The sequence below is a fragment of the Dendrobium catenatum genome, unplaced genomic scaffold, assembly GCF_001605985.2.
Source record: "Dendrobium catenatum unplaced genomic scaffold, ASM160598v2 fragScaff_scaffold_1428, whole genome shotgun sequence".
Taxonomy (NCBI): Eukaryota; Viridiplantae; Streptophyta; class Magnoliopsida; order Asparagales; family Orchidaceae; genus Dendrobium; species Dendrobium catenatum.
Genome location: NW_021319890.1, coordinates 214,811 through 227,728, shown reverse-complemented (window position 1 = coordinate 227,728; position 12,918 = coordinate 214,811). Strand labels below are relative to the sequence as shown.

The 12,918-nt window shown below is 36.4% G+C and overlaps 1 protein-coding gene across 1 annotated transcript in view; it reads right to left on the bottom strand.

Annotated features, from left to right (window-relative positions):
- LOC110110073 (phosphatidylserine decarboxylase proenzyme 2) overlaps positions 1–12,918 on the bottom strand; it is a 118,260-nt gene that overhangs the window by 77,648 nt on the left and 27,694 nt on the right. The window contains exons 8-11 of the mRNA XM_020841376.2: positions 6,139–6,222; positions 5,964–6,055; positions 5,140–5,295; positions 4,898–4,982 (exon numbers count right to left, since the gene is read on the bottom strand). Of these exons, the coding sequence (XP_020697035.1) occupies positions 4,898–4,982; positions 5,140–5,295; positions 5,964–6,055; positions 6,139–6,222 (417 nt within the window). The remainder of the gene's footprint in view (positions 1–4,897; positions 4,983–5,139; positions 5,296–5,963; positions 6,056–6,138; positions 6,223–12,918) is intronic.

Genomic DNA, 12,918 nt, shown 5'->3' with positions numbered 1-12,918 from the left:
TATATCATTGCTAAAATATATATCGAATCCAAACTTTTTCATTAATAGCCCCACCAGTCCAGGTGATTTTTTAGCTCAATGTTGAAACCAAAAAAAACTATATAATATATAACCGTATAAACATAAGAACCCAAGTAAGATGTGGGACACAGTCCACTATATATTTAAAAAAAAAATTATTATTTTTATATCATATATTGCAACCAACATGTTTAATTTTTAGTTAAAATATTTAAATTTTTATCCTATTTCATTAAATCATTATTTTAATAAATAATATTAAAACAACAATTTTTATCTATTTTGTAATTATTAAGGATTAAAATGAATTTTATTTGATGTAATATTAAACTTAAATGTTGTATATTAACATAAGTGTAATATATTTATCTTAACAAATAAATAACCCATAAATTCAGTGCAATTATTTATAGTAATAGTCTCTTAAATTGGCATAAGTGACACTAATTTCTTATATTAAAAGTGAATTAAATTTAATAGATAAATATTTTTGACATTAAACAACTTACTAGGAGTATTAATATTATGTATGAAGTTTATTTATCTTTTACATAAACGGGTTACCATTATTCAAAGCATTGATATGATATTATATATCACTTATAGATGTCATTTATAGGATGAAATTTAAATTACGATCCATCATCCTGGTTTAACCCCGGTCGCTGTACTATCAAAAACTTAATCCGTCTCCTTACTTGACCTTCTAGTAGACGTCATTATTAATCTGTGTTTTGCCTAACCTTGACAAAATCTACATTGACGGGGACTTCAAAAAAAAACAAGCTTAAAAAATTTTCATAAAATAACTTCAATAATATAATATAACATCTATCAAACTTGACGTCAAGAGAACGTGGGAAGTTGTTCGTGAGAGTATAAAGAATATAGCGAGGGAATTACGTCATTTTACACACACACAGATATATATATATATATATATATATATATATATATATATATATATATAAAAGAAATAATAATAATACTAAAATAGGCACTACGATAGGGATCACCGAAGACTCGTACCGAGACTAATTAACGTCCGAAGACCTAGGCCACTTAATACTATCCAATCAGGTAAATTGAAAGGGAAAGTGCCCTCCCAACCTTCCTTCGCAGGGAGGGGGTGTCGAAAGGCTGCCATATTTTTAAGGGAAACAAAAAAGGAATATTTTTAAATCAAATTAACATGTACCAGGAGCAACTTGAAGATCAAAAACTTATGCCAGGACCAATCAATGTCCCAAACTCCTCGATCGTCGAATCTTATCCGGACAGGCGGATTTGAAGAACAAGTGCCCTCTCAATCTCCCTTTGTAAGGAGGGGACGCCGAAGGGCTACTAGATTTTTAAGGGAAATAAAAAAGGAATATTTAAATTAAATTAACACTTGCCACGAGCAAATTGAAGATAAAAGACTTATGTCAAGACCAGTCAACGTCTCCACCTTCCTCATACCCAACATCAGTCATAGCCCCTATATCCACCAATGTCACCCCCAATTAGTCCACGACCTAGTTGGAGATGAAATTATGGGTAGTCCCACTATCAATCAACACCACCACCTCCCTATCTGATATTTCTCCCTTTACTTTCATTTTATGACTCAGAGTGAATCCTACCACTGAATTTAGGGAGACCTCTGCTACGGCTAGATGCAGCTTATCCTCCTCTACCCATGTCTCACTCCCATCTCCCTTAGCTTCCTTGTCATCACAGACGGTGAGAACTGAAGAGTTTGGTCCCTGAACCTATGCCCCGGAGTATACTTCTCATCACATCTGAAGCATAATCCCTTCGCCCACTTTTCCTGTATTTCCCTCTTAGTCATCTTTTTGAAGTTTCCCCCACTACAGGCTTCTCCCTCAAAGTTTCACGAAGGTTGTCCAATGTAGGCCCCTTGGGTGCTAAGTGTTGAGTCTAGTGAATAGGTTGTTAAACCTAAGTTAATGTCCCAAAGCTACCAAGAGGAGGGTGAATTGGAATTTAAAAAATATCCCTCTTTTAGATAAATTGAACCGAAATTAAACTTTAATGAATTTTTATAAAAAGCTTTTCAGCCACAATTTTTAAACAACAAAAAAATGCAGAAAATAAAAAGCAGTGAAATAAACGACACATGATTTATAGTGGTTCGGTCTAAACCACTGCTACTTGGATCTCTGATTTGAGCCCCTTGATGAAATTTCCCTCCATGACGGTCTCAGAAAGCCGATCCAATCAACTCGTCGGGTATTCAAATCTCTCATGGTACTCTACCACCGAGCATTCCTGTATCAAGACAAAGAATTGTTCAAAAAAGTCTCCTCCTCTACTAGATCGAAAACACTCCAATAAGCACTCTTTGAACTCCCTCCAACTCTGTATGGACCGCCACAAATATCTCTGCTAGTACCAAGTCAACACCTTACATTCCAAACATAGGTCGGCTGTCATCAATCTCTCCTCCTCTATCAACCCATTGACGACGAAATATCTCTCTACCTTGCAAATCCACCCGTGTGCATCCTCTCCCTCAAAAATGGGCATCTTCAACTCCCTGGCCTTCGGATCTCCCCCATTTTCTCTAATTCCTCCATAATTTCCCCTTTCCTCAAGTGCCCCCCACCCCCCATAAGTATCCCGATCCTCCCTTCCTCGTTCGTACCCAAACCCTTCTTCTATTTCCCCTTTCTTCCTTCAAAATCAGCACCTCTCCAGCCATAATCTCCCTCCTTTCCAAATCAACACCCCTTTACTCATGCTCCACATATCCATGCCTCTCCCCATACATTCCACCGCATTCCTCCTTCTGGAAAGATTCTAGATGGGGACTTCTCCCTTCTCCCTCCAACATCTCCACATCATTTTCATCACTACGATTTTTAGAGTTTGTATTTCTTCCTCCCGACACTCTTGCTTCTGACACTGCCGTTCGGTTTTGATGCTCCAACATCTTCTTCACCATCTCCTGAAGGTCAGAAAATTTGACTTCCATGGAGGAAATTCTATCCTCCACTGTCTCTTTGATTTAGCTCTTCTCCCCCTCGAGAAGTTCTTCCAAAGCATCAACCTTTTTGGCCGCCATCAACACCCGGATCGATGTTAAAATCAAAATTCAGGAATTTAACCAGAAAAACAGCAAAAACCAGTGAATATGATGAAATCTGCTGCAGAAATCACTCCAATTAATCCAAATTTTAGCCCCGAACACTGATTTGATATCAATTTGATAGGAAACACATGTAGAACTCCGATGCTTCTTACCAATATATTGGATTTCAACTATTTTCTCCCAAGATTCTCCAAACAAATCAAGCAAACAGCGAGCAAACACATAATAATTGATGAAAGTGGAAGAAAAATACCAAGATATAATTGATCCTCAATTCAAGAGGATCGTTCCCTCCCAAATCTCTAGACGTCACTAGAGCCCAAGACGCCAAAGCCTCCAACAAAAAATTCAGCAAAGCATAGATGATCCTAACCCTAATGCACTCCCATCTACTTAAAGCAAACAATAATCTCTCAGGAAAAAAAAAACATACAATAATCTCTCAAAAAAGACTAAACAACCCTCCCCTAATTCAAAATCCCTCATAGCCACCCATTTCTCTCTCTCTATTCAAGCAGTGGACACAAAAAATTCAGCAAAGCATAGATGATCCTAACCCTAATGCACTCCCATCTACTTAAAGCAAACAATAATCTCTCAGGACAAAAAAAAAAAAAAACATACAATAATCTCCAAAAAAGACTAAACAGCCCTCCCCTAATTCAAAATCCCTCATAGCCGCCCATTTCTCTCTCTATTCAAGCAGTGGACCCCACCCCAAGCGGGCGGGAATTGCCTTGGGCGGAAACAGCAGGCTTCTGCCTGCTGAAAAATTGGACCAGCCCTTTGTCTAGGGCCGCCTAGGCCGATTCAGGTGGGACCGGTATAACACAATTGAGCGTACCAAAGCTACAAACACAGCAGCTATGGGCAAGAGTAGTGGATGTAAGTGAGTGTTGCAGCTAGATGGGGACAAAAAAAAGTGGAAGAGGGAGGGAGGGATCTAAGGTAAGAGCTCAAAGGGCTCTCATACCATGGTAGAGAGAGAAGCTTTTTGTGCCATATATGATTGAATTAATACAGGTGCTTATATATAGCCAAATAGAAAGAACAAAATAATCAAGTTAATGATATGAAGAATATCCTCAATTATGAGGATATATTATAATAACTAAATCATTTTCTTGCTCTGACAACCGTTTTAATATAGCAATTCTATTTCACAATTCATTATCAAAAGTAACAATCAACCAGAGAGAGGGATTTAGTATAAACTTCGAGCTAAACAGAAGTGGATCAAAGTTCTTCAATTTGAATATCCGCCTATCTTCTCCAAGCTACTTCAATATTTTGATATTTTGCAACAAGAAATTATAATGGTGCTAAAGCAGAAATATAAGTTAAATTAGAAAATAGTCGATACAAGATATGGACCATAATTTGATGGGTCAGTAATATATAGTTGCATAGTGATACATACTGCAAATATATAGTTGCATAGTGATACATACTGCAAAACAAAGAAATTGTTCGTACAATTGTTTTTCAAAAATGGAACATTAAACATCTCACCATAACATCTAAAACTGCAAGCAAAATAAGCATGCATTGCAGTTGAATTTTCAGTCTATAAGCGCAACTCTAGAATACAAGAAAAACATGGAATAGAAGGATACTATTTAATTTACCTCAATTTTCATAAATTCAAATTGAAGTTTGACATACACATAAGCTCAATCAATGACATGCAGAAGCTAATAATAGAGTTATACCAAATATTACTGTGGTAGAAGTTTCAATTAATGATAAGATGACACTAATTGACAAAAAAGAACATACCAATATATGTGAGGCACTTGATCCAGACTTGAGGCCAATGCCATAAGATGAGTAATGAGCCCATTCGCTAAGTTTAAACATCCACCTAGTGTAGTAAAGTAGGGAAAAAAAGTAATGTTTTACTCCGATGTTGAGTACATAGTTCTGAATATCCAACATCCATCTCCAGAAGAGTGGTAACGCATTAATGTAATTGAGATGGATGATAAAAGTATCCTATGCCATAAGAAATGAAATCTCACCCATAAGAAGCCTGCATATCTGTTAGGAACCCCCCTGTCATGACCTGATTTCCAGTTCCCTCATCAAAGCATAAAGTCAAGTGAATTATATCATTCATCCTATCAAATTTTCCAAGAGCCTCGCCGCATACAGGGCAATTGCTGATGAGTGATTCTCTGCAGTAGAAAATGACTAGAGATCAGACCTGCAAACAAATTATAAAGAACGACACAAAATCTACAGAAATATCCTGGAAGCACAAACACACTCTGTAGAGTTCTAAAGCCAATACCCGAAAAAAAATCAACAAATCAGGGCACTCTCACATGTGCTATTTAGTGTTTCTCATTCTTCTCTTGTCCTGTGAATTTTTCAACATTTGAACATTAAAAAGGGACACCACTTGTAGAACACAACTTATGCCACTAACCAACTATAACTTGAAATGAGATCTTTCTAGGTTCTGAATCATTCTAGTCTATAATTTCCCCTTGATAACTTTGTCCCTTACACATTTCTTAAATTAAATCTCAAAATAATACCCTAACTATACTCGCATGGCCAATTTAGTCCTGAATACACATTTGTCCAATTTAGTCCGTCGACCAATTAAACGTCATATTTCTATCTCCTGCTTGGCTATACAATAATAATGTATAATAGATGTTTGTATGGATGCGCTACTTATTTTTAATAAACATTGAAACTCCATATTTGAGTTATTATTCCATATTTTCTAAAATTTACAATGTCACATCCATGCTTTAAAGAATATCAACAATGAAGATGATCATCCATTTTTCAGAGAAAATAATCAAAATAGTGAAAAATATTAGATCATTACTCTTCTTGCTCAACAGCCAGAAGAGTTGCCAATTCATCCATATCCACAACACCATCTCCATTACTGTCTGCCAACTTGAATAGCTCTTCTTTCTACAAAGCATAATGATCCATTAAACAGCATAAGAAGTGTGCTTTATAAAGGAATTTTATACGTGCATAAAAACTGCACAAACCTTGGATGCCGCTACTTGATTACCGAATACTTTGATTAAGGTGCTAAACTCATCATAGGTAAGCTTTCCATCTTCATTGTAGTCCTGTTTTCATAATCACATGATATATAAAGTGATACCTATAGAGAGAATCGACAGCACAAAATTTTTGTTTCGTGATGACTACAAAAACAAAAAAGAAAAGCGTGATAAGAAAAGTATGCTATAGCGAATTAGTTGGCAATCTAGGAGAGCAGGGGCGTAATAAAGATCAAGTATAGATAAAAATTGATTATTCATGGAAATTAGTAAACATCACGGAATTTTAAAAAAAAAATGTAAAGGATTGTGAGCTTCGTGGACTATCTCTTTTCTCATATTTTCCTTTGATTTTTCTTTATTTATTTTGATTATTCTTTCAATCAGCCCAGGTGTGTTACTTATTCAATCAGTTTTCCAGTTATGATATTTTCCTCCTCTTAGTTACGTTTGTTGGGGAAGAGTTGAAAAGGAGTTGATAAAGGTTAGAGGAAGCTGAAATTTCCATTTTGTTTTTAAAAAGGTAAGTGACAGTTAAGAAATAATAAGCGGTTAGGGTGAGGCAAATGAAAGAAAACAATCTCAAATTATTAAAAAAAAAAAAAAAGTTCAAGCCACAAGTCTTGCTAACGGAGATTTGAAGTTAAACTTTTGTAATTATACTTTCTAACTACCTATTACACAATCACACCTTTTGACACCGTCAAAAAATAAACAAACCTAATATAGATGAAGAATTGGCAAGGCTGAGAGGAGGAGACCATGGAACAGATGAATGAGCACCACAAAGGTAGGGAGGCATGTGGCAGACAGAATCAAAAGAAAGTCATACCAATAAGATGAACAGCAATTGAATCCACAAAAGGGCTTCAATTCATCAAAACCTCTCATTACTAAATTACAAGCTCCTAGGCCCTATATAGAAATAGGACTTAATGAAATTTAATAAAATTATCTTAGAAAAAAGGAAAATGCCAAATTAATCTCAACTGAGACATTTAACATACTAAAAGTGAAGAGAAAACAAACTCATAACCAAAGACTTAAAGGTACTTGCACTTCATCAATTCCACTGGCTTATAAATAATTGTAATCCGAAGGATTTATATTTTGTCAAGGAAGAACTTGAGATATTCAATTATATAGCAAAATCAATAAAACCAATCCTGAAGAAGAGAGATGAATGAGGAATACATTTCGAAAAATTAATATGAATTAGAAATCAATATGCGATGCAAAGACATTAGCTTTTAATGATTTATATAATAGATTAGATACTGAGGAGGGAGAAAGATATATGTATAAGTTAGTCAAACAAAGAGATAGGAGTAGTAAGGATTTAGTTCAAGTGTAGTGTATTAAGGATGAAGATCAAAAAATATTTTTCTTAAAAGATGATATTCAACAAAGGTGGATGAGATATTACGCTAAACTTTTTAAAGAAGATTGTGAAAATAAGATTGACTGTAGTGACTTTAGCACCCTAAATGAAAATAAAGATTCCTGTTTTTTTCGGCGTATTAGTAAAACCGAAGTTAGAGTCTAAAATTGTTGGACCTGATGATATTCCAATAGAGGTGTGGAAATTCTTAGGAGATGAAGGTATTTCTTGGCTTACTAAACATTTTAATAAATTATTTTCAAGATTAAAAAGATGTCAGATGAGTGGAGAATGAGTGTGTTAATTTTCATTTTTAAGAATAAAGGTGATGCACAAGATTGTGCGAATTATAGAGGAATTAAGCAATGTTTAAAATTGTGTATTCGAGTATTGAGGCGTTTTTCATTCGTGAGGCGAGGCGTAAGCCTCAAAATCAAAAGATTGCGTAAACATAAAATGATAAATTTTTTATATACTAATGAGAGAATAATATAAAACATAAAAAAGCATAAGATATGAAGTGAAATAAAAAATATCTCAATAATAAGACAACATGAAATATAGTTCAACTCAAAATTCTATCTTTCCCAAATCCCAGTATTCCTTTCATTAACATATAATTCCAATTTCCAAAAATAAATAGCAATGAAATATCACATAAGAACTTATAAGTCATCAGCACTGTCATCACTAAGGGGTTCTTCATTTGAATCATCATTATGGTGAACTGGTTTCTCCCTTTCCTCCTCTCCTATAGAGTACAATGTCGGGCATTTACTTCAAGATTTATTTATGTTTTAATATATATAGTGTGAGGCGTAAGCCTCATGCCAGTGAGGCGAAGAGGGCCTCAAGGCGGGCCTCAACCAAGTTGAGGCGCAAGCCTCATAAAAAAATTCAAGGCGTAAGCATTGAGGCATTTTTTACTGGAATTGCGCAAAGCGGGCCTCAAGGCGAGCCTCATATTGCGCAATTTTAAACCATGGAATTAAGTTAATGTGTCATACTTTAAAACTATGGGAGCAAATTATGGAGCATAGGTTGTGGCGTGATACAAATGGTTCTCAAAATCAATTTGGATTCATGCCGGGTAGGTCAACTATGGAAGCAATACATTTATTAAGAGGTTTGATAGAGAAATATAGAGAAAATAAGGAGGATCTACATATGATATTTATTGATTTAGAAAAAGCATAAGATAAAGTTCCAAGAGAAGTGCTATGGAGAGTTCTTGAAAATAAAGGAGTTAATAATGCTTATATTCAAATCATTAAAGATATGTATGCAGGAGCTATTACTTGTGTTCAAACACAAGGTGGTTTGACCAAGTATTTCCCTATTTCGGTTGGGTTACATCAAGGATCAGCCTTAAGCCCATATCTTTTTGCTTTAGTCATGGATGTTCTCACTAGACATTTTTACAGGATGTACCTTGGTGTATGCTTTTTGCTGATGATATTCTTCTTGTTGATAAGACTAGAGAGGGAGTTGAAGGTAAATATGAATTATGGAGATCAACCTTAGAGTCTAAAGGTTTTCGCTTGAGCAGATCTAAAACGGAATATATGGAGTGTAATTTTAGTAGTAATAGACCTAGTGAGGGGATTGTGACTTTGGGCAATCAAGTCATTAATAAGAGTACATGTTTTAGATATCTTGGATCTATTGTTCAGAGTGACGGTGAAATAGATGGGGATATTATCAGCAGAATTCAAGTTGGATGGTTGAAGTGGAGAAATGCATAGAGCTTGTTATGTGATAGAAAAGCACCCCTCAAACTTAAGGAAAAATTCTATAAGATGGTGGTGAGGCCTGCAATGCTTTATGGTGTCGAATGTTGGCCATTAAAAGAGAAGCATAATACTAAGTTAAGTGTGGCAGAGATGAGGATGCTCAGGTGGATGAGTGGCTTTACCCTTAGAGAAAGGATATGAAATGAGCATATATGTGAAACGGTTGGAGTAGCTCCAGTAGAAGATAAGATTAGAGAGAGTCGCCTTAGATGGTTTGGTCACATAAAACAGCGGCCTTCCGATGACCCGGTTAGGAGAGTAGAGGTATTAGATTTGACTTGTGTTAAAAGAAAGGTAGAGGCATACCAAAAAAGACTTTGTTAGAAAATATTAGGAATGACCTTTCTTTATTAGATTTAACCGAGAATTTAACTTTTAATATGCACAATGGAGAAAAAGGATTTATGTAGTTGACCCCCACGTAGTGGGATAAAGGCTTGATATTGTTGTTGTTGTTGTAGAAATCAATCCACGAAGGACGAGACTAAGGGATAGAATCACTTTATCAATAAAGATATCTCGGAAACTTGACAATCTTCATGCGTTGTACTAAAAAGATAGAGGTACTAACAAGCTAAAGAGCTTTTTCTTTATCATTTTGATTTACGATTGTGTTATGCAATTTGGGAATTGGGTTGATCAATCAGATTAAACTATTTGCAAGGTTACTATTACAATTTGTAAGATTGTTGGAGCTTGGATGAGTGTTGAGGAGGATTTATATGAGATCATTGTACGAAGAATGGGGATAATGCTAAAGATTTGTGGCTACAAGAAGGATTTAACTGGATTAAGATTGCATGCAATGGTGTTTTAGTGTGTAAGCAAGTGAGACTATAGGAGTGTGATGCAAGCAGAGCAATACACTAAAATCACAAGCGAGAGGTACGAACTGTGCGAGGATAAGCCAGGACGTGGGTGATGCATAATGCTACAGAGCGATGTGTAGATGTGGGAATTCAAGTACAAACTTTTAAGTAAGATGCAACTTCGGACACAACAAGCAAAGAGAAAGTGGACATTCATGAGCAGAAAGAGGGCTGCTTGAGGAGGTAATCAGAGAGAAAGACATTAAGAAAATGACACAACTTATATTGTTGGGCATGTTGTGGATGCAATGCGGTCTGAACCAATGGCATCGAGGAAGGAGAGGAGCGAGGCCAACCATCATCGTGGAAGGAAGGGAGCGGGTCCAACAATAAAGTCAAATCTACTAATTAATATTAAGCTCCAAGTCAAGTCAAATAACAGCAAGGCAGATCACAAGAGTGCGCTACACAGAGAAGAGGCATGGTGGACGTTCAGATGGAATTTCCCTTAATCAATTTGTTTCTTGAAGATAAGCTTAATGGCAAAGAAGATTAAAACTAGCAAGAAATATATGATGGAGGCTCTGATCCTGGTGGAGCTCTAATCCATGCAAAGCTTCAGGAACTTGGGTTTACTGCAAATTTTAACATTTTTTAATGATAGAAAGACATCCCAAATATTTTTATAAAGTGGGCACAATGCTAGACACATATTTTAGTATGAGAAAAAAAAAGGAGCCAAGCTCTTGATACAAGAACCAACAAAATGTATGCTTAATTTTTTTGAAGAAGAAAACAGCAATGTGAATAATAGGGATAGAACACATGACCTAATGTTGGTGGCTAAGGCATGAACCATTAGGCCAAGGCCAAATTCATACCAATCTTGACAGTTTTTTAAGCAAAAATCATATAACAAATCAATGAACTGAGTTTAATAACAAGAAATTACAAAGAATTGCTAAAAAAAGGAAAGTAAGAAAATACACTATTAAAGATAACTGGATAATAACAAAGCAATAGTGATGTGGACATCGATTAGAGATTCAAGCATGTGTATCGCCGGAGACGGCGCCGATCGACGGCTACGATTCAGAGCCTTTAATTTTTGATGTATTTATGTTTTACTTAGTTGGCATTTTTATTTCCTAGTTTACCCCTATGGAGAGTGTTGTCTTATTGTAGCCCAAAGAGCATTTGAGTACTTTTATTTCCTTATGTTTGAAGACCTATTTATAGGGGTCTCATGCTTTGTAATAGACAAATGAATATTATGAATGAAAATTTGTTTTGATTATCTTGTCTTCTTCTTCTTCTTGTGGAGAGCTAGAGAGGAGAACGAGAGCCCAAGGTGAGGGCGAAAAGCAATACCCACCAGTCATTGGAAGAGTCCGTGGCTCGTGGTCTATCCCCGACATCCGATCCCTCCTTCCTCTTCCCCCAACCGCCGGCCTTAGCTTCCTCTTGGCCGCCGGCCACCCCACCACCACCATCCGTCCGTGAACCTTTCAACCATCGACCTCATCTCCCATTCCCCTCAAATTCAAATTTTGAAAATTCAAAATTTGAATTTCAAAATCTTGCCAATTTTGGAATTTCCAAATTAGAAAAGTTTTGAAAACGCTTCATGACGAAATTCAAATTCAAATGGATTTCTTCATACTCTTTTCTAGATCTTGTGTGCTGATTTGGAAAGCTTTTCATTGTCCCCACATCAATTTCTCCCCCCCTATAAGCCGCCGGCCAGTCTTGGATGGAGCCCAATCAATGCCTCCCATTAATGCATTGATGACACATAAGTTTCAAATCAATTTCAAATATTTTTCCCTCCTAATTCCCCATTAAAACCTGGGAATAATTCAGGTTTTTGAATAGAAACTCCTCTCCCTCCTCTATGGAAACCGCCGGCCCCCCTTCTTTAATGGGCTCCATTAATGGCTCATCAATCTCCCTTAATTATATTTGAAATTTGAAAATAATTTCAAATAACTCCCTCCTAATTTACTAAAATCTGAATTTAATTTCAGATTTTAGTAAGTCTCTTGCCATCCTCATATAACCTAGATTCCCACCCTCTCCCACCTTGGCCGAAACCTTTTCTTCCTCCTTGGAAATCCCGCTGGCCTCTCCTCCCTCATCTTCCCCTCTTCCAACGCAAGGATTCTCTCTCACCCTCACTTAAATCTCTTCTCCTTTGAAGGATTCTCCAACATCAAGCATGCATGGCGGATCCGGAGTTTGAGTGGGGTCTCGTGTTCAATGCCGATGGAAGCTTGACTATCCTACGGTCACCATTCTTGACGTAGGATTTGAAGACGACGCCACCGTGGGAGATTACTTGGAACGAGTGGTTCCTACGCTTGCAAGTGTCATCGACCGCCGACATCCAAACTACAATTGGAGCATCGACAGTCGATCATTTCCATCATCCTCGACACCGATAACCTTCCCGTGGATCAAGTTCGTTGTGGTTGCTACCGTTCTCGTGGCATCGTCGGGTTTGCTAAAATCCTTCTTCCGCTAAGCCTAGTGTAGTTGAGTGATACATTCCCCAAGGTAAAAACTCTCGTTATTAAGTTGTGGATTGTTGATTAATAGCTTTTGGTATTGCTACTATCTTTGGTTATCTTTGAGTTTAGCTATTCTACATGTACTTCCTCGCCTAAGCTAGTTGAAAACTAAGAATTCTTTGAGGAATTTTGCTTGTTATCTCAATAAGTTATTAATTGAAATTGCTTTATCAATCATTCGAAAATTTCTTAACAAGCTCCTTCGCATG